Source organism: Silene latifolia, chromosome 2, assembly GCF_048544455.1.
Source record: "Silene latifolia isolate original U9 population chromosome 2, ASM4854445v1, whole genome shotgun sequence".
NCBI classification, from domain to species: Eukaryota; Viridiplantae; Streptophyta; class Magnoliopsida; order Caryophyllales; family Caryophyllaceae; genus Silene; species Silene latifolia.
The window spans coordinates 129,641,695-129,663,204 of record NC_133527.1 but is presented as its reverse complement, the minus strand read 5'-3'; the positions used below and the strand labels follow the sequence as shown (position 1 = coordinate 129,663,204).

The 21,510-nt window shown below is 37.2% G+C and overlaps 3 protein-coding genes across 3 annotated transcripts; all 3 read right to left on the bottom strand.

Annotated features, from left to right (window-relative positions):
- Positions 1 to 2,982: 2,982 nt before the first annotated feature.
- On the bottom strand, positions 2,983 to 7,789 carry LOC141641310 (protein FAR1-RELATED SEQUENCE 7-like). Its single transcript, XM_074449980.1, has 5 exons — positions 7,759 to 7,789; positions 5,434 to 5,645; positions 4,458 to 4,961; positions 4,105 to 4,346; positions 2,983 to 3,607 (listed from the first exon to the last, which is right to left on the bottom strand). The coding sequence occupies exons 1-5, from the start codon at positions 7,787 to 7,789 to the stop codon at positions 2,983 to 2,985; spliced, it is 1,614 nt and encodes a 537-aa protein (XP_074306081.1).
- A 75-nt stretch (positions 7,790 to 7,864) lies between these two features.
- Positions 7,865 to 13,688, bottom strand: LOC141641309 (uncharacterized). Its single transcript, XM_074449979.1, has 6 exons — positions 13,388 to 13,688; positions 13,046 to 13,240; positions 8,851 to 9,470; positions 8,375 to 8,521; positions 8,197 to 8,251; positions 7,865 to 8,097 (listed from the first exon to the last, which is right to left on the bottom strand). Exons 1-6 carry the CDS (start codon positions 13,686 to 13,688, stop codon positions 7,865 to 7,867), a joined length of 1,551 nt encoding a protein of 516 aa, XP_074306080.1.
- A 2,436-nt stretch (positions 13,689 to 16,124) lies between these two features.
- LOC141642977 (protein yippee-like At5g53940) lies at positions 16,125 to 21,085 on the bottom strand. Its single transcript, XM_074451978.1, has 5 exons — positions 20,895 to 21,085; positions 17,585 to 17,628; positions 17,085 to 17,193; positions 16,457 to 16,512; positions 16,125 to 16,336 (listed from the first exon to the last, which is right to left on the bottom strand). Exons 1-5 carry the CDS (start codon positions 20,988 to 20,990, stop codon positions 16,264 to 16,266), a joined length of 378 nt encoding a protein of 125 aa, XP_074308079.1. The 5' UTR covers positions 20,991 to 21,085; the 3' UTR covers positions 16,125 to 16,263.
- Positions 21,086 to 21,510: the final 425 nt, after the last annotated feature.

Genomic DNA, 21,510 nt, shown 5'->3' with positions numbered 1-21,510 from the left:
TAAGATCGTAAACATTGAGTTCAGTTGGCAAGGCAAATTGTTGGGGAGAAATGACTGTGGTGTTTACATGATGCTACATATGATGCTTTACCACGGGAAGTTTTTTCAATGTGACCTCGGGAAAGAGGAGGCTATGGACCTGTACCGTGCTGAGATTGACGCGACCCTCATCCTCTGTGACATTAACAGTTTCAGACCAGACATCTTGCGTCGGATTGGTCATTTCAAAGAGGTTGTTGGACATCCATTGACGAGGAACTTGAATGTTGTTAAGAGAAAACCAGATGGTGACATAGGGCCGAGCCCCACAAAACGTGCCCGCACTCCTGATTCTGGAGAACCCGCAATGGAGGCGACACTTGTCACCATGCGCACTCCGTCTGGTAAAGCCCTCTCCTCTGTCAAGAGCCAGCCTCGTGGAAAGGGGGACGGTTTGGGCTGCTCGCTCGACTGTGGTCGAGGTGGTTACAATACACAAGTTGTGTCAAAGCTGCTACGGAACAACCAAGCGTTAATCAAGGATATTAAACAACAGAGAAAGCACGTTGCCTACTATTGCTTGTTAGATGACCACATTTTTCCAGAACGGTCAGTTGTGGTGAAAAATTTATAATTGACAGAGGTTTTATTTTCACATTTGCATGATTTTTATTAAAGAGTGGTTTAATATTATGAGTGCAGTGAACAACTGGTTTGGTATAACCGGCACGCAACGCTTTGGAGAGCTGACATTATGTCCATGGCCCCTGAAAATCATATGTCGTTGAATGTCATCGAGTGCTGGTCGATGTTGATGAACAATTTGAAAAAGGAGGAATATGGCGACTAGGAAAGAATGTCATTCTTCGGTATACGTCACATGGTACTGCCATTAACCTATGTTGTTCCTGATATCCACTATTATTACACCTTTGTTGGTTAGAGTTACAGTTTTTTTTGTTGTAGTTACACTTTGTTAAAGTTACACTTTAGTGGTTTAGAATTACAATTTAGTGATTTAGAGTTACACTTACGCGGATTTAGAATTACAAGTTAACACATTAATCATGTTCACTCCTTACCTTTTTAGGAGCTCCTATTGGTATTGTTTGGAACGTTTGAGGAGGCAGACACACAGTCTGACAGCATCTATGATAAGCTTTACCAAATTTGGGACACCTTCATCCTGGATAGTGGTAAAACCTTCAACCTGAAAACGGATTTACTCTTTGTCCCATTTTGCATGGACGACCATTTTGCATGTGTATGTATCAATCACAAATCACGTTCGATCAACCTGATTGACCACCAGCGGCATTCTGATTTGCAGAAGTCAGCAATGGGAAAGGCGGCGCGTCTAATTGTAAGTTGTCGTCCAATATCTTCTATACAGAGAAAATTGTTTATATTAATCAGAATTTGATGTAAATTCGTACATATGTAGGCTAGCGCAGTGATTGATTATCTGGATTCACGAGATAAAACCAAAGATCAAACCAGAGGAAGGGAAATTCCTCATTATGCGGTCCTCTAGATACCTTTTAGTGGATGCTCACCTACTCTCAACACACCAGAGTCGGGGTTGTTCACCATGATGGCAATGCTATTATATAAGGGTGTTCCTTTTATTCATGCCGACCTCGATAAGAAGAAATCAAGGCGTTATTTGGTGATTTAGCTAATAGCTACCCTTGTTCTAGCAGACATGAACGTTTTACGTGAAGGTGTCCTCGAGAAGGTCAAAGCTTTTATTAACAACAAAGAAAAAATGTGGAAGGAATTACAAGTGAAGCGTAAAATATTTCGTGCCGTTGTAAAAAAATAACTATCGTACGCTGGTTGTAAACTTTTTTTTGTATGAAACACCTTGTCTAATGTAAACATCTAGTTCATACATGGTATCATTAGGCAGTTATTTTTTGTTAGAAACTGTTAGCAGATCCTTATTGGTAGCTATCCCTATTTTGTAATAATATGAATGTAATGTATCTCTTTTGTAGCTATGTCATAAGGCTTATAGTCTGATAAAGTGTAATTCTAATAATATAAGCTGAAATTCCCCGCAGATTCTAATCAGATAAAGTGTAACTTTATTCATCAAATTTGTAACTCTAACTAAAAAACCTGTAATTCCAATCAGATTAATTGTATTAACATTCTGATTTTGCAAATTCCAGTTCTTTGATGTTACAATTTATAATAGTTTAGTCCAAAACAAAGTACTTCAACAAATTCCAGTTATTTGACTTCGACAAAGTACTTCACGAGTTGCAGCTTGATGTTTCGTGAGAATTATACATAATACATCCAAAAAATTTGTAACAGTGGAATAGTGATTATTCTAAGATGTCACTTTCCTTATCCGCTATCTCAAACTTAGCCTCCTCAAATATGTAAACAACTTGTTCATACTTGGTATCATTATCATTAGACAGTTAGTTTTTGTTAAACAATGTTAGCAGAGATAAGTTGGTAGCTTTCAACATTTTGTAAGACAATGTCACTTTTCAAAATAATATTTATGTCATTAACAGATGGTGTAATAATATTTATGTTGTTTTGCCAAGCTATGTCATAAGGCTTTACAAGAGATGAAGTGTAACTTTAATCATATAATCTGTAATTATAATCAGATAAAGTGTAATTCTGATAATATAAGTTGTCATTCTAAACAGATTCAACTTAGAAAAAGTGTAACTTTAAAACATAAAATTGTAATTCTAACTAGACAAACTGTAATTCAAAGAAGATAAATTGTAATAAGAGTAAAGATTTTGCAAGTTCCTGTACTTTGATGTTACAATTTATAACAGTTTCGTCCAAAACAAAATACTACAACAAAATAGATTGTAATACCAACGGCTATCAGTTGACTTCACTGCAGTTTGATGTCTAAACAAAATACGAAACATCAAGCTGTACCTCGTATTTTGTTTAGATATCAGTGAGAATGATACATAAGTCATCCAAAAAAATTGTGCTGATTATTGCTTATTATAGTGATTATTCTAAGATGTCATCTTCTTCCTCTTCCGCTTCTTCTTCCTCTTCTTCTAACGATTCCTCTGATGAAGGTGACAATGGTGGGTGCTCTGCAAAAGGGTTAGGGCAGTTCCTCTTATCATGGTTAGCTAATCGCTTGCAATTTTTACACATGAGTTTTAGCTTGCTTGCCAAGGCAACTGCTTTTTCCTTAAGCGACAACATTCTCTTCCCGCTTCCCTTGTTTTTTGATTGCTTGAGCGGCAAAATGGTTATCTCGTGACTAGCAGAATAGCCAAGAATTTTCTCCAACTGTTGTTGTTTATTCAATGGTGATCCTAAGGGTGATAGTTTCTCCTTAAACTCTCTAATTAGACTAGAAAAGTTGTCGACATCAGCCTTGAATTTGCCCATCAGCATAGCAACTGTCTGATGAATCTCTGTCCACATTATTGACATCGTAATCTGTTTTCCATCTATTATATCAACGTCCTCAGCTGCTTCACCATTGCCATCGAACATTTTAGAGCGGATTGCATCTTTGCACCATCTGTTAACAACACACAGTTCTGGAATTTTCTTCCCTCCATTCGATGAGTAAATCCATATTACATGTCGGCATAGAATGCCTTTCCTTTCAAGCATTCTGCAGGTACGAGTTGCTTTAAATGTATCTAGATCAACAATATAGAGTAATATGTTAGTTTAGATAGTTAGAAAAAAGTGTAACTGTGACAAACTAAAGTATAATTCTAACCGACATGAGTGTAACTCTGTGATGTGTAATTTTAATAAAGATAATGGTAATGGTAATGAATAATTGTGTAACGCCAATAAGCCACAATGATACCTGGGCAGTATGTAACCTGATAATTTCTGTCCCTGTTTGAATCTCTTACAGTTGTCACCTCTAAAGAGTCTGCCTCAGAAAAACCCCTGCTTTTACAAGTATCGATCGAGTACTTGACCTCTTCTTGTAATTCCTCGAATACTTTATGACTGTACACTTGCGCCCCGTGCACCTCGATAGCCAGATGCGTTGATATTTTAGGGGAAGTGTGTCTGTTACCGTTGTCAAGCTTCTTCTGCGTGTGTCTTTGTTGGTTCATCGCGCTGTCAAAACGCAGCGAAAACTATACTAACGTTCCCGACTTGCTCTCAAATATCTTAAAAAAACTATTTTTGCTCTGTGATCTTTGGGTTGTCCTCATTACACCACCCATCTCTAGGTCCCTACAATGTGCCATAACCCACTGCCTCCTTTTAGCATACATTTCTTTAAACCAATCAATGTTATTAACTGTGTGCTCTCGGCCTATTTCTTCCCATTTTGCATCGAACTCTGCTGCTTCAATGTATTCATCCCATATAATGGCATTCAGTTTCTTTACAAATTCAGAATAATCTTGTCTCGTCACTCCAAACTTGTTTGGCACTTTGTTCATGATATGTCACATACAATATCGGTGGCGCGCTGTCTTGAAAACGAGGGGTACCACTTTAAGAATGCCAGCATCCTGATCGGTGATAATATACTTAGGCTCCTTCCCACCCATCGCAGCCAAAAAACGGCTGAAAACCCATTGAAACGACTCCGCGTCTTCATGTGCAACCAGCGCGCCACAGAACGTGATTGATCGTTTATGGTGATTTACCCCGGTGAAAGGTGTGAAGGCCATGTCATACTTATTGGTGGAATACGTCGGATCGAACGACACTGCATCACCAAAAACAGAGTAGTTCCTCCTAGCGATACCGTCGGCCCATATAGATTTACTCAGACTACCGTCAGAATCAACATCATAGTCAAAGAAGAATCCTGACCTATTAACAGCCATTTCCTTAAAGTGGTCCACGAACATCTGACCGTCTCGTTCATGAATGTAGCATTTCACATCTCTGTGAAAGTTCTTAAAATCATTTAAGCTAGCTCCAATGTTCTCAAACCCATTAACATGTTCCTTCAGAATTTTGTAAGTCTTTGTTGCTCCTATTTTCAGCTGTTAATTAATGACAATCTTTTAGAAATATTTAAAAGTGTAACTTTAACGGTTAATATAGTAATTATAATAACCAAACGTGTAGTTGCAATAACCCAAAGAAAATATAATTCTAACCAACAAAACTGTAATTTTAGGAAGGAAAAGGCTAACTTCAACAAATCCAACACGGTGTCATTTTAAAGCCAAAGTAATGAATACCTAGAATACTCACCCTTGAATTATAAAGGATTATCATTTTGTGATAATCCGTTATGTTGCATGCCAACTGTTGAAACTCTCTGTCTCTGGAAGATATGAGTTCATGGTTGTGGCCACTGTGGAATTTGTCAATTAATAATTCCCCATTACTCATAAATAGCCTAATCCTCGCTTTGCACCTAACGCGCCTGACTTTGTATCTCCTACCTGAATCCTGGCGGCCACCACACTTCATTTGTCCCTTATGTGTGAACCCCTCTCGGTTGCAAACCAACAGTTTAGATTTTATTTCCCCGCCACGCCATCTCTTCGCCGTGTATTTCCGCACATCAAAACCACAAGCAACAGCATAAATCTTATAAAATGTCACTGCCTCCTCGATTTCTAGAAATTCCTGCCCAATATATGGGGTAAACTTTTCTTCAACGTCCCTGCAAAATTCTTCCTCATTCGGCTTTCGTTTTTCATTGTGCTCAATTGTATCTGTCAATAGTCCAATGATTAACAATTGCATACATATCATGTTAAAGTTACCCATGTTTTTGTTAAAATTATACTTTGTCTGTTAGAATTATACTTTTTACAATTACAGTTACACTTATTCATATAGTGCTGAAATTACACTTTTGATTGTTAAAATTATAATTTTCTCTGTTAAAATTATACTTTTTACCATTACACTTACACGGTAGAATTATACTTTACAGTTCATCATCTCTTTCTGTAATTACACTTTTTTTTCGTTAGAATTACCAAGTTCACTTTTGCAGTTCCAATGATCAACAATTGTATACATATCATGTTAAAGTTACCCATGTTTTTGTTAAAATTATACTTTTGTCTGTTAGAATTATACTTTTTACAATTACAGTTACACTTATTCATATAGTGCTGAAATGACACTTTTTATTGTTAAAATTATACTTTTCTCTGTTAAAATTACACTTTTTACCATTATAGTTACACAGTAGAATTCTACTTTACAGTTCATCATCTCTTTCTGCAATTACACTTTTTTTCGTTAGAATTAATAAGTTCACTTTTGCAGTTAGACTTTTTAATTTCATTCTCCAAATTACACTTTTGGTTGTTAAAATTATACTTTCTACCATTAGAATTACACTTTTGGTCGTCAGATTACACTTTACAGTTCAGCAATTATAATAATTGTTTGTTACAATTACCATGTTCACTTTTACAGTTACACTTTTTTATTCCTTAAATCACACTTTCGTCTGTCAGTATTACACTTTTGTCTGTTACAGTTACACTTTATATTTGTTCACGCAGTCATTTAACTGTCACGTTGCGATTACTGTATTAATAACAAACTGTCACGCAGTCATTTAACTGTCACGTTGCGATTACTATATTGACTCTTATTAATAACAAACTATAATTTTACAAGACTACAAACAACTGTAATTTTATCTACCAAAATAATAATTCCAACGTCGATAAGTGTAATTTCAACTATGACCTTAACTACGAAAAGTTCCATTGTTTAAAGGTTGAACTTCACAGACTTCATGTTAAACTCTAAATTGTGGATTTACAGCTTTGAAATAATAAAAACCTAGCTTAAAAATAACCTAAATTACATATACTTCTCATATGTATGCTACCGTTGCTATTTAACCTAATTTCTTTGATAAAAAAAAAAACAAACCAATCATTATTTAACGTTGGATGAAACAAATGAATAAAAGATCCAATAGTTACCATCGATAAATGGAATCATCTGCAAATCCGCCATTGTTGATGTTGGAATACGGTCTTGTTCTTTGGCTACTTGTTGTTCTTCGAAGTGCATCTTCGTTGGCCTCTTAATGTAATAATGGAAGATGATAAAGGAAGAAAGTAGGATTTTTATTTGCTCAAAATTATCGCCAGGAGTTGCTGCAACTTGTATTCGGCCGCCCTTATTATTTGTTGAGTTGATTTTGGGTCCGCTATCTGATGTTTGCGTATGTATCCTCTTTATGTTAAATAATAGAAGTTGTTGATGCGTAAACTCCTTACTTCGAATTAGCACTTGGAGTGGAGTAGCATCCTTTTTCTAGAACTCCATATCATTCCTGGCTAACCAAATAGCCCATAATGTAGAACAAAATACTGTTATACAGAATGGACCTCCCTCACAATCGTTCTTCAAAAAATAAGAGACAAAATCTGAAATCCATTGTTGTAAGGCTATGTGTCGGTTCATAGACGAACGAAGTCCTAGCTCTCCACTTCTCCATATTCCTTGCGTTATTTCACAACCTGTTTCAGGAAACCTTTTGCATAAAATACAATACGGTGGTAATGGTAAGCCTTTATTTATTAGTAGGTCTTTTGTTGGTAGAGCATTGTGCATCAATTTCCAAATAAAAAGTTTGCAGCAAGGGTGTAACTTTAGCTTCCATAAATGGCGCCAGAACTACATAGGACATTTGCATTTATTTTCACTTCATCAGAGATAAGAGTCTTGTAAGCAGAGCTGACTGTATATCGTCCATCACTAGTGTATTTAAAATAAATGAAATCATCTATATTGACATTTGGTAGTTCCATGTTGATGATATGCTGGACCGAAGAATCATGAAAATGGTACCTGAGAGTTGCCATATTCCAGCTACCGTCATTGTTAACAAGCGCATGTACTGAAAGTGATGCTTCTTGGGGAACCTGATTGCTGAGAATGGGTTTACTCCATTGATCTAAGGATCTGATAGTAAATTGATTTTTATGCCATTAACAAGCTTCCACGCAAATCCATCTTGCAATTTGTGCGCTGCTTTCAGTATACTTTTCCATCCCCATGAAAGTCTATAATGGTTGCTTTTTAGTGGCGGTATAGCACCACAGTCTTTGGAGTACTTTGCTTTGAATACCTTAGAGAGAAGTAGTTGTGGGTTGTTCATAATTCTGTGATAGTTCTTAGCCAACAAGGCTTGATTCATCACTTGTATATTCCTTAATTGTAAAACACCAGACTATTTTGGCATATGCAAAGTTTTGTTTGAGAGCCAGTGTATAGATCTCTTTTTACCTGAAAAAGCCCACCAGAATGCGAGAATGGCTGCTTCAATCTTTGCAGTGACTCCCTAAGGTAATTTGAATATTGACATTACATGATTTAGGGATGCAATGAGAACTGCATTGATCAATACCAGTTTAGCCGACTGCGAAAGATTGAGAGTATTCTACGAGGTTAGCTTATATATCACTTTGTCTAACAGATAACCAAATGGAGCTAATTTGTTGTGTCCAATGTCTGCTGGTACTCCTAGGTATACTCCAAAGTTGTCTTTGTATTGCATAGTCAGTAACTTGCTTAGATACTGTTTGAAATCAGGAGGAGCATTAGGACTGTACTAGAGATAAGATTTAGCGTAATTAACCATCTGTCCCGATATTTCTTCAAAATCTGCAATGATCTGTTTTACTACGATGCAGCTTGAGGGTGTAGCCTTGAAACAAAGTAATGAGACATATGCATATAGCAAATGTGTGATTGGGATATTATATCGCGAGAGCTTTATACCTTGGATTTCTTTGTTGATTTGCGCCTTGTCAAGCATAAGAGATAAACAGTTCATGCAGATAATAAATAAATAAGAGAGATTGGATCTCCCTGACGAATTCCACATTTAGGAATAAAACTGTCTGTCGGTTCGCCGTTTATTAAAATACGATAAGAAACAGTGGTGACCGCTTCCATAATAAGTTGTTGCCATTTGAGGGAGAAACCATGCCTCTGAAGAAGAAGATACAAGAGAAAATGCCATGAAACTCTGCCAAATGCTTTGTTCATATCGACCTTCATTGCCATATAACAGTTTGTTCCACTTGTCTGCTGATTGACATATGTCATAATTTCATGAGCAATCAAACAATTGTCGTATATAAGTCTTCCTTTGATGAAAGCATTTTGGGATTCAGGAATGATATCCGGCAACAAGCTCCTGAGTCTCTTGGCTAAACATTTGGATGCAATTTTGTATAAGACGTTGCATAGGCTAATGGGTCTAAGTTGGGAGACCGTTTCAGGGTTAGCAATTTTTGGGACTAAGGTGATAAGTGTTTGATTCCATTCTTTCAAAATATGCCCTAAATTAAGAAATTTTAGAACCGCAATAGTGACATGCTTTTCCACTGTGTGCCAAAAACGCTTAAAGAAAGCAGATGTCAATCCATCTATTCCAGGAGATTTATTATCACCAATTGAGAAAACTGCATCCCTAACCTCTTCTGCTGTGAACGGACGGTCCAACCACTGGCTTTGATCAACTGTAAGGTGTAGGGTAAAATCCGTATAATACCCTTTAATTATAGGATTATAACGCAAAATTTACATGTGATTATAGTCATAAAACGAAAAACACAATGAAACGATAAAGATATAGAAATAACCTTCGGTCCTAGTGCAAAAGGCAATGAGAGACCAAGTTAGATCTCCTCCTAATCGTTGCACCCAAGATGTCCGAGTAATGCCCTTGTGCTAGAGATAATCCCCTAATTGCCTTGCAATATCGAGGGGATTGTTTTGTGAGTTTGTGTTGGATGAGAGATCCGGAATTCGGGAGGCACAATTCCCAAAACCCTAATTATTTTAGCAAAATGAATATTAGGTTAGACAAGAGGAGAAGCTCTCCTTTTGTCTATGTAGGTCTCGGCCAAACCGAGTGAGAGGAGGGAAATGGGCTTTTCATTTCCTCTTCACTTAAACTCGTGGTCCGGTCCATAATTCGCTAAGTGTATACGACGCGGTTTCATTATAAACTGTTATCGGTTATCGGAAATTAAGGCATCAACTAATAATACGGGTTAGTTGAATTATTAATACATGTCCGACAAAACAGTATTGTATAATTATATTCAATATACATTTAATTAAATATAAAACGCTTATATTTAATTTTACGAATTAACTGGTTAATTCGCCTTTAGCCCATGATATTTAATCCGTATTAAATATAATATCTCAACATCACATTTTGACTAATTATTAGTCAAATAACTCAGACTAACTGGTTAGTCAAATTTGGCATCTACATGATTGTATTTTCATACCGTCACATCACTCAAAACGTATCCTATAGGTGTGACTTTTAGGGACCAGTTGATCACCGCCATCCGTATGACAATAACGTCAAACTTATCTAGCAAGCCAACCGTTATTGATAAACGTGGATCAATTGATTATGATACAAAGTATACCCTTTGATCCTTTTAGAGATTTATAAGTCCTTGCACTAACCGTTAAGGACACCAACCCCAACAAGCTCCCACTTGTCCGTACAAGTGTATGTGCAATGACGTTATCCGCACTAACCGGAGGACACGGCTCAACAAACTCCCACTTGTCCGTACAAGTGTATGTGCGATAACCGATTCTCATATTCATTTAAAATTTCTCCCACTCAATGTAAAACAATTTGCGAGTTCGGATCCACAAAGGTCGTATTTTACAATCGATCCGGATCTAGAGTGGTTTCCCGACTAGAGAGTAACTTAACCGATAAAACGAATCCGTATCCGAGCATGGCCATGCATTTCGATTCTGACTCCTCGAGTGGCCCCGAGAAATATCGAGTACACCTGATAAAGGCTGAATATTTCCTTCAACTCGAACTCCTTCCGATCTAAGCACACGCATGAAATGACCCCAGAAACAATCTACTTGGCCCCCCTGTTACGGATGACCGTGAGAAAGAAACCAAAGTCACCCAAAATCTGCCTTAGTCTCAAGAGACAGTCGATAGTCAAAAGAATCGACTCTTAGGATCACCATGGAGGTCCTATCCACGACCGGCACCGAATGTTATAAAACATTTAGGACTCCACGTCGATGTCACAATTGTGTCCTACGAAATATCCGTATAAATCGCCTCGTGATTGGTCAGTCAACCTGTTGACTTATGGCTAGTTGAACCCACCATCAACCAACGTCACAAAATAATTGCCAGAGTTATCAGCTCATGTGGGCAATTAAGGACTGAAAAATATAATGTTCGTTCAGTTCACTTTGTGGTGTTCAAAATTTGTCGTACAAATCCACATGAGAAAACAAAATATATAAAATATCAAAACGATGATGTTGTATAGGGTACAAAAGCGAATGAATCTAATCCATAAAAGAGTACTACAACTTAGGAACACGTTTAATTCCCATGGAATTTACGTGCCCTTCATGCTTATCTTGTCGTAATGCTTTAGTGAGAGGATCTGCTATGTTATCATCTGTAGCAATCTTTTCTATCACTACTGCCTTTTGCTCCACGTAATCCCGGATTAGATGAGCTTTCCGTTGTACATGTCTAGACTTGTTGCTAGACTTTGGCTCCTTAGCTTGGAAGATGGCACCACTATTGTCGCAATAGATGGTGATCGGGTCATTCGAACTAGGCACTACAGATAGCCCATGTAAGAATTGACGCATCCATATCGCTTCCTTTGTAGCTTCAGACGCGGCATAGTACTCGGACTCAGTCGTAGAATCTGCTGTAACAGTTTGTTTCGAACTCTTCCAGCTGACTGCAGCGCCATTAAGAGTAAAAACGAATCCAGACTGAGATTTCGAGTCATCACGATCCGTTTGGAAGCTAGCATCTGCGTAACCGGTTGCGCATAGCTTTTGTTCGCCTCCCCCAGATCTTTCATCTGGAAATGGTTTTTCAACCATACTTTCACCGAAGTTAAGAGAGGTATGTCATTCCCAATCAGGAGTATGTCGTCAACATACAATATTAGGAAGACAATCTTGCTCCCACTCGACTTGATATATAGACATGGTTCCTCGACCGATCGAGTAAATCCATTTTCTTTTATCACTTGGTCGAAGCGATGATTCCAACTCCTTGATGCTTGCTTAAGTCCATAAATGGAACGCTTAAGCTTGCACACTTTCTTAGGATGTGCTGGATCGATGAAACCTTCGGGTTGTAGCATGTACAACTCTTCCTCCAAAAAACCGTTTAAGAAGGCGGTTTTCACGTCCATTTGCCAAATTTCATAGTCATGAAAAGCGGCAATCGCTAAGATAATCCGAATGGAACGCAGCATGACTACGGGTGCAAAAATCTCATCATAGTGCAAACCTGGCACTTGGGTGAAACCTTTAGCAACTAGTCGTGCTTTGTAGATATCTTGTTGACCTTCCACAGAATGCTTTATCTTGTAAAGCCATTTGCATTGAAGGGGACGAACCTTAGCGGGTAAGTCAACAAGATCCTATACGTTGTTCTCATACATGGAGTCCATCTCGGATTGCATGGCCTCAAGCCATAGCTTTGAGTCGAAACTAGTCATGGCACCTTTATAGGTTGCGGGTTCACTACTCGTTAAGAGTAGAACGTCATCTATGTCATGTTCCTCGACCATACCAATGTATCTGCCGGAGGAATAGAGACTCTACCCGATCTCCTAGGTTCCTCGGGAATATTCACGCAAGCCGGGATTGAAGGAATTGGTTCCTCCAATAGTTGCTCGGTATTTGGTTCTGGAATCTCCGACAGGTCGAAGGTTCTATCACTCTTTGCATTCTCGAGAAATTCCTTCTCTAAGAATGTCGCACTAGCCGCAACAAAAACACGTTGTTCGGTTGGCGAATAGAAGTAATGACCACGTGTTCCTTTAGGATAACCTATAAAGTATGTCTTGACCGATCGCGGGCCGAGCTTATCTTCAGGTCTCCACTTGACATAAGCCTCGCAGCCCCAAACCCGTATAAAGGACAAGTTAGGGACCGTTCCCTTCCATAGTTCATAGTGGCAAAGATTCTAGTGCACTAAATGATTGTTGTGCTGCTGATGCCAAGTGTGTATTCACTTGGTAAAGAGAATGAAAATGCTCTATAATAAAGTTTCTAACCTGAGATTCGTTATAGCACCAAATACCTTCATTATCTTTTAATGCACCAATGCGATTTCGATTTTTTTGGGTTCTTGCTTTCTGAAACAAATATTTGGTGGGAGCATGACCTTCTTGTGCATGCCGGATTTTCGCTCTTTGAAGCCAATAATCATGAGTAATTTCAACTTCCCTTTTTAAACAATTCTTCAGTTGATTAAAATTGGCTGCTCTTTGCAAATCTGTAATATTTACAGTTGAGTTCATGAGGTCAAAGTTGATATTCCTCCAGTTTATGCCATACAGTTTCCTGTGTTGGAGTACCTAATTCATAATTTTGAATCTAATATCTGCCATTTTCCTGGACAGTGAATACATATAAGACCCACCAAAAGGTAATTGCCAGTTTGTATTAACCAATTCCTCAATATCCTTATGTTGCAAACACCAGTTATCTATTCTATACGGAGTCCTTTTTCTTCTTCTAGCAGGGCTTGCGTCTAACATAATAACCGCATGATCAGAAACAGCAACTGGATAATGCCATAGACGAGCTTCCGGAAAAAGACAACACCAAGAGTTAGATGCGTAAGCTCTGTCAAGCCTTTCAAGAATTAACTCATCACTTTCCCTATTGTTGGTCCATGTAAATTGAGGACCTTGATAGGGTAGCTTTAGCAAATTTGACATTATTCTCCACGAGATGAAATCCTGCCATCCTTGTATATAGGTAGATCCTCCTATCTTATCTACTGAGTATTCAACTTGGTTGAAGTCGCCTATTATAAGGATCTCAGAGTATGTTTGTATATATGACAGTAAGGTATTCCAAACTCTTGGTTGATCCGAAACATTGGGCGCCCCATAAAGGAAGATTATGTATGTATCAATTGCCTCCAAGGTTACATATTTACAAAAAATAAAGTGCGGGTCAGTAGCTATGGGGAATAGATTGATTTGTGTTCCATAGGAGTAGCAGCCTTCCACTATGACCTTGTGAACCTTGTGAATCGACCCCACAAAAATGAGGAAACTTGAGATGATGAGTCTTATTTACAGCTACTGTAACAGAGGTTTTTGTTTCTTGTAAAAAAACTATACCAGGATGATTTGAGTGGACTAAGCATGATAAATACGGAATTGTCAAGGAGTCCACCCCGCCTAATCCTTGATAATTCCAACACAAAAGCTTCATTGCTTCCGTGGTGGCCGTTGATGGGTCGCCACCTCACTCTGTCGTAGAACGTTGGTATTACTACATAAATGTAAATGACCGCCCTCCAATTTCAAAGCTTTGTGATGCCGGGATGTGCAATCTCTTTCCTCTGATATGAACATATCCTCTATCTTTCTCTTAAGTTTAGGAGCCACTGAGCTTTTCATACTGATCTTTGATTGTGTTATAAATGACGGTGCAGCAGATTCAGAATCCATAACTGGGTTAAAAGCAAAGTGCTTTAATCTGATTTCTAACGAAATTAAAGCTGAGAAATTTCTTTTCTTTAAGGTCCTAGTTCTACTCCTTATCCTTTCCGTGACTAAAAAGGTAAGGAGCGTGTTTGGTTTATCACAAAAAGTTCGGAGAGACGGTCTCTCAATAGCGTTATTGAGAGACGTCTCACATGATGGGGTGGAGGACCCACTAAATTTCTTTTTTCTCTATTATGTCTCCCACTAAATTAGTGGGGGACGGTCTCTCATGAGACCTACTAGTTTATTTATAGACAGTCTAGGTTTCAGTTGCTTATTGTAATCTCCCAGATTGTTAACAAAGCATACATTCCTCCTTTTAGCCTCTTTAGTAGTATTATAATTCAGACTAGTAACATCAGTTGCAAATGAAAACGAAATTGGAAATAGAGGCAGTTTAGGAGATGGATTGCGCAACTCAGGAGAATTGCTTAAGCTAGTTCCTTCCTAAACAAATACTCGTTGTTTAGGCTATGTTTAACCGGGTACGAAGCTTGGTACGAACAACAGTCTGACGCTCAGACTTGCATGAGATTTGTAGAATTTATGCATAAAGCTAATAGTACTCTTGAGAAGTCTGAGGGTGGGTCTTGGAAATCCAAGACCCACTTTAAGACCCGTAAATAGTGTATTGTGTGTGTAAAAGTGAGTCCTATTTATTATTATTGATGATACTTTTGATAGGTTTGAGGGATAAAGTGGAATAAATAAGAGAGTCTGAGTTAACTCTTAATGATAAAATGGGTCATTTTTACTGTTGTTAAGACTCATATTCAGTATGTGGATAAACTTATTATCTATAGTCTTCCAGTCTCTGGGGTGCTTTGCAGCTGATTGTAAAACCTCCATATCTGCACAAATTCTTATTTCAGACCGCCATATCCGTCTGAAATGGTCAGACGGATACCATTTCTTCTCACAAAAAACCCATTTAGGGTGTGAGTGGGAAAGCACATGGGGGTGTCCCACCACCCGCATGTCTTTCACTGTGAGAGTGCCTTAATGATGTTTAAAGTAAGCGGTCTTAAGCGAACATTTTGATCGCCATATCTGCAGTTTGGGGTGTGTTGATTTTGATTTTAATGAGAGTAGCTCTCTTTATGGCTGTAAAAAGACAATTGCTTTCCACTTTTCAAATTGTGATAGTCTGCTTTTGATATATATACTACTTGATCGAGGCTTCGATCCAATAATTGATACATACACTTCTGTTTTTTGCAGCTTGTCCAGCAGTCCGGTAGGTTTGAAATTTTTGGTCGACTCCGGCAAGCTTTCCGATCAATTTCAGGGTAGAACAAGTAATTAATGGGAAAATACTGTTGCTTTTAGGTCGACCTCCTTTCAATTGACAAACTCATTTAGCTGTCTACTTTTTTTCTCCTCTTTTTCTGTCGTCGCAAACGATTTCCAGGAATTGACAAACTCATGTCTGCAGTACTCGCCCAACTACGATAGGTGGGTAGCTATTCCAAAAATCATTTTTGCACTACTCTATTCTTCTGCTAAATTTGGGGTTTGTATTTGTAAAAATGATCTTTGATTATAGACCAGTTCATCTCTAGGCTTATCTATTAGGTTTAAACGCCCCCGGGTCTCACTCTTGTCAAATACTACACACATGATATGCTCCTAAGTTGAAGAGTTTTGCTTTCGCAATTGAAAACAATCCGTCTTCACTTATGTAATTACAGCATCTTTAACATCTGCAGAATTTTAATACATTGTACTTGACGCCAACATTATAATTACAGCAGCGGCAAGTTACAAATATACATGTTTACAAATAACCCGACTACTAAGTATATTCTGGATCACTGGAACGTGATTCTAGATTAAAATCCTCGCTCACATCCTCTGTTATCCTCCATCTGTTGGATATGTAATCACCACCACAACTTTAAGAATATATCTATACATTAACAAAAGGCCAAAATAGCTGCCAAAAAAAAAAAACAAAAGGCCAAAATGAAGAAGCTCCGTGAAAATACCTTTCAAGAACCGCTTTCCCTTCTTTGTACTTCTGGTTTTTTTCAGGTGCAATCATCTAAAAAAGGGCAAGGAAAGACAGGAAAGAGTGTCAATTTATATAAAGAAAACCCGTAACCTCCCAATATTCCCCCCCCCCCCCCCAACATCCTCATCAAAATCTTAATCCCAAACTGATATAGGGTCGGCTGATATGAGTCATCATTTGACACCATTAATGACACGTAAAATCATGAGAATATTGAAAGGAAAATAAAAATGACAAAGGATCGAAGTTTTGGGGGTCATAAATTTAGTGACAAAGGAGCCAAGTTTTGGTCAGTGAAAATTCACAGGATCTGAGTGCCCAATGAAGTTTACAGTCGATTCCAGTGCATGATATGAGACTACACTATAGTGCTTAGCTTAAAACATGCGAATTTTGATAAGGTTAATCAGATTGACTATATTTACATATAAAATGTAACCGCTCACGCAAATAAATTGCAACACAGTTTCATTTGATAATATGTGAGCACTAGCCACTAGCATAGCTACTATCTGAGTTCATCATTAATTCATGACTAGACATGAACAAATCCTTGTCTAAATATAAATATAATTAAGAGATATGGAAAAACAAAACTTTACATATTTCCATCCAAGAAGTTGTCCACAGCCACAACAAAATATATCAACAACAGTATGCATTCCAGACATCATAACCCTGTTCTCTTCTGGTCCACATGACACATTAACCCTGTACGAGGATAACAAGGGAAGCAAAAAGAAAGAGTTTGATCAGGTAAATAATTTCAGATGTTATTTCACATCAATAATTAACCTTGTACAGACTTGGATTAGAAATGGCAAAATAGCGACTGATGGTGAAATTTTTTACATTAACTGATCAGAAGCTTCTGGTACTTGTTAAAGTTTTTTGTTCCGTGATTACTTGCTTGTGTTCACTTACACTTTTACGGTAATCGTCACTTTCAACCGTACATGGCATTAGTGACGGGCTCATAGGATCGATCATAAGCAATTAGGGCTAGCAAGAAGATAAAGCTTAAAATAAATATAAAAAAAATTTGTGATTATAGAATAGTAATGTCTACATACTGAGTGGTTTGAAGGTGTGAAGAACTTACACATTTTCGAAAAGATAAGCCCGTCCTTTACGACAGCTGAATGACTGATGTTACAAATGAAAATAAAAATTGTGGTATTAGAGAAAAGCTGTGAAATTCAAGCTCGCAAAAGTAATTTTTAAATAGTCACTAGAATTTCAAATAAGTACTCTTACAGAGGGATCATGATGATCACATGCAATACTCGGAAGATGAGCATGTAAATGATACAAGGGAAAAAAAATTGGCAATTACTGTTAAGGCTTTGATATAATGTACTCTGTATGAGCTTAAAGCCAAGACTTCGCTGATCTAGGGAAATAAGTAATCATACAGAGAAATTATGGCGATCACACGCAATACTCAAACCAGGGGCGGACCGGGGGGTGCGCACAGCAGCGCACGTGTGCACCCTCGGTTTCCGGATTTTTTTTTTTAAATTAAAAACAACAGAAGTATGTATAATATAATGCTGTCATGTAATTCAGAAACTATGAATGGTCTGGTGGGTAGAAACAACTTCTTTAGCAGGAGAAGTGTGGGTACGAATCCCCATTTGCTCATTTTTGGTAATTTATTCATTATTCCCTTCTAAACTCTAAAGTCTCTTCTCCCTTCCTTTTTGTTTCTTTTAGATCAATAATTATGGTATCAATGGCATAGATTTCAAGGTGGATGTGGAAATTCCAAGTCAAATGAAGCAATTTACCAGGCAAAATGAATTGTTCATAAAGACACAATAATTGGATATTTCATTTGAACATGAAAGCTTTGCATTTTTCGAAAATTTACTGTTTCTTCTTCTGTCACCCAAAATATCACATTGATTATGATCTCCAGAAAACAAAACGTATTACTGATTCTTATTTCTTATCATGAACAATATGCCCCTTTACTGTTCCCACATCTCTTAATTTATTAACCATATCTCAAATTTACTATGTGCTTCGAGATAATATTGTACCATATTGTGTAACTTAGATATAAGTATATAACAACAATAAAATTAGATATGTATTTGTTCTAGAATCTTATTAAACATATTAAAACAAATGTTGTATTGTGCAAAAAAAAAAAAAAAAAAAAAAAAAATTGAATAACTGCAAGCTAAAATGTTAAGGGATATCACAATGTTGAATTGTAATACAAATATTTGTGTTAAATTGTATATCACATATTCTCATTGAAGATGGACACATTTCGTCACAAGCTGAAGACAGGCCAAATGTCGTCATTTTAACGACAAATGTGACCATTTGTCCTGACAAACTGTTACAGTTTAGAAAATTGTTCTGGTTACATTTCGCCTTAAATGGGTCACATACCCGTATTCAGCTTGTGACAAAATGTAAATGTGACCCGCGTGGTGTGGCAGCAAGACTTATTGATTGTGTATAGGAGTATATCTTTAAGATAAGAATTTTATTTTGGTATAATTATTATAATGTGAGTTTTTTTAACTATCCCATATTTGAAATTCTGGTTTCACCCGGTTGTTACCGAGAAAGATAAAGAAGCCTTGTAAACCGAGACTATCCAAGAAACCAAACATTAAACGGAAACAAAATGCGCTGCAATTTTTTTTCAAGTTTGCACTCCCATATCTTAAACCCTAGGTCCGCCACTAACTCAAGTCTCAAACGATGGAAGATTAAAACAAGATGAGCATGTAAATGATACACGGAAAATAAAATTGGCAATAATTTTTAAGGCCTTGATATAGGGAAAAAGGCTTAATTAATGGACCTCTCCAGCTTCACAACATAACAATTGGCATTTGGCAACCTGTGGTAATATCTAAGTCGACGGTATCTTATGTGTGTGAAATGGTGAACCTAAATGATAGCTAAAACAGGAAACTCAAGTGAGCAATTGCGGCTAACCCAATAAAATTCCAGAAAGAAATTTAGGATGGTGGTTCCTACTTTCCACTTCTAATAACAAATAACAAAAGTGTAGGCTTCAATATTCCTGCCTCTGTCTGTTGACTTACGTCTGTCAGTCTGTCATTGAATTATGTCAACTTGAGGATTGAGATGCTGAACAGCTGTGGCTTTGATCTGTAAATCGTTTCCGACTAGCAAATATTCCTAGTAATACAAAGCTGTGTAACCTATAGAATATTCAGTTCAGATATGCGCCCATTCCCGAAACTCAGATTTGTACTCGAATGCACGGATAATGCAAACAACCCCATCACTAATACAACATAAGACTATGTACATTGCAAACAACCCCCTTACCAAACCAAACCCTAGGAAACTTTAGATAGGCACTGGAATCATGATATAGTATGGAGTATCTAACAAATCAAAGCATATCACAAATGCAGAGTCAACGAACAATAGGCTATCCTCATCATCAACAAGAATGAGGTATTTATTATCTATTAATCTATTGTAGCACATACAGGCTCTACCACTCTCTTAACAAACACAACGCACTTTATTTTATAAATGAGGATTTAAAAAAGACATCCTAAAAGAGTAACAAGACTAATAATGACCTAATGAGACCAAGAAAAACGATTTTGAAGGAGCTATATTAAATAAAGACTATGTAGCATGTACCGCTAATTAAATGTGTATCCTTTAACGTTCAGTAATGCCACAAATACTACAAGGATTAGTAATTACGGAGAGTGAGTTTACGGTATAATAAAATAAAGTAAAAAAATAGATCCTACATCTCTAAGTAAAAGTTTCAAATTTTTCACAGCTTGACGCGACCCTGCTAGATCCCATAGTTCCGTAACTGCCCTTGATCAGGCTACTAAGGCAGTAGTTCCTACAACAACCTTCCTATGATTTCAATACCCAAACCACAATCATCAAAGTTCAAATATAATCTCATAAAGAAAATATTGAAACCCAAATCAGCATCCATTCTCTCTTGTTAATACCATGAAACAGCAGCACCATCATCATCATCTATGACAATAAAAAAGCGGAACTAGGAATTGAAATTAGGGAAAGGCAAAAATCCGTGGGAGAATAGAGCTAAATAGGAAAAAGATTGAAACTTTGAACTAAAAATTCAAAATTTTCGTTGCTCGAGGCGAAAGCCAACCGGGCTTCTAGCTCCCCTAGTTTCGCCACTGCCATTAATCAAAAGTTAATCAAGTAGTATTTCCTATAAGCAAATCACAATCAACAGAACTCAAATATACCAATAAAAACATTAAACCCCATAACAGCAACCAATTTAACTAATAAACAAGTAATTAAAAGAATCAATTACTTCAAAATTAAAGTAGATTGCAGCAAAATCAAATGATAAATAGGGATTTGTTTAATTGATGCAGTAATTAAAAATAAAAATTAAAAATTACCCGAGAAAGAATATCATCAGCAAGAGCTAAAGGGGTGTCACAGAATTTGCAGCGGTAAGCTTTGTCATCCAACTCCACCAGAAATACTCTCCCCATTTTTGTCTATTTTTCCATAAACTAGTGCAACATTTTTTTAGATAGAGAAGACTAGCATTACGTGTTAGACCATCCCAAGCAAAGGTCGTTCTAATTAGGTCACCATTTATACTTTACCCTTAATTATTTTTCATTTTCCCAAAATTTTTCATTTTTCCAATCATTTAACATTTATTCTCCCTAAATAAACTCTCTTTCATCCTATTACTTTTGCTCCTACCCAATAAAAATACACCACCTCATTTTCACTAGGTCATGAAGGAGGTCATAAGGAAGGTCAATTTGGTTGGTAAGAGCATCCGCAAAGGTGGAAATCGAGCTCCCCATATACACTCTCTTTCCTCGTATGGGGCTCCTCATTGTTGCACAAACCTCCCCAACATTTGGGGCTCCACTGTTTTTAGGGAAGGTCCCCAAAAGAAAAGTAAGGCAATTTGTATTACTTTTGGGGAGGTTCCCAAATTTTTGTGTGTGAATTGGGGAACCTCATTGTTGCATAGATGTAGTTATAAAATGGGGA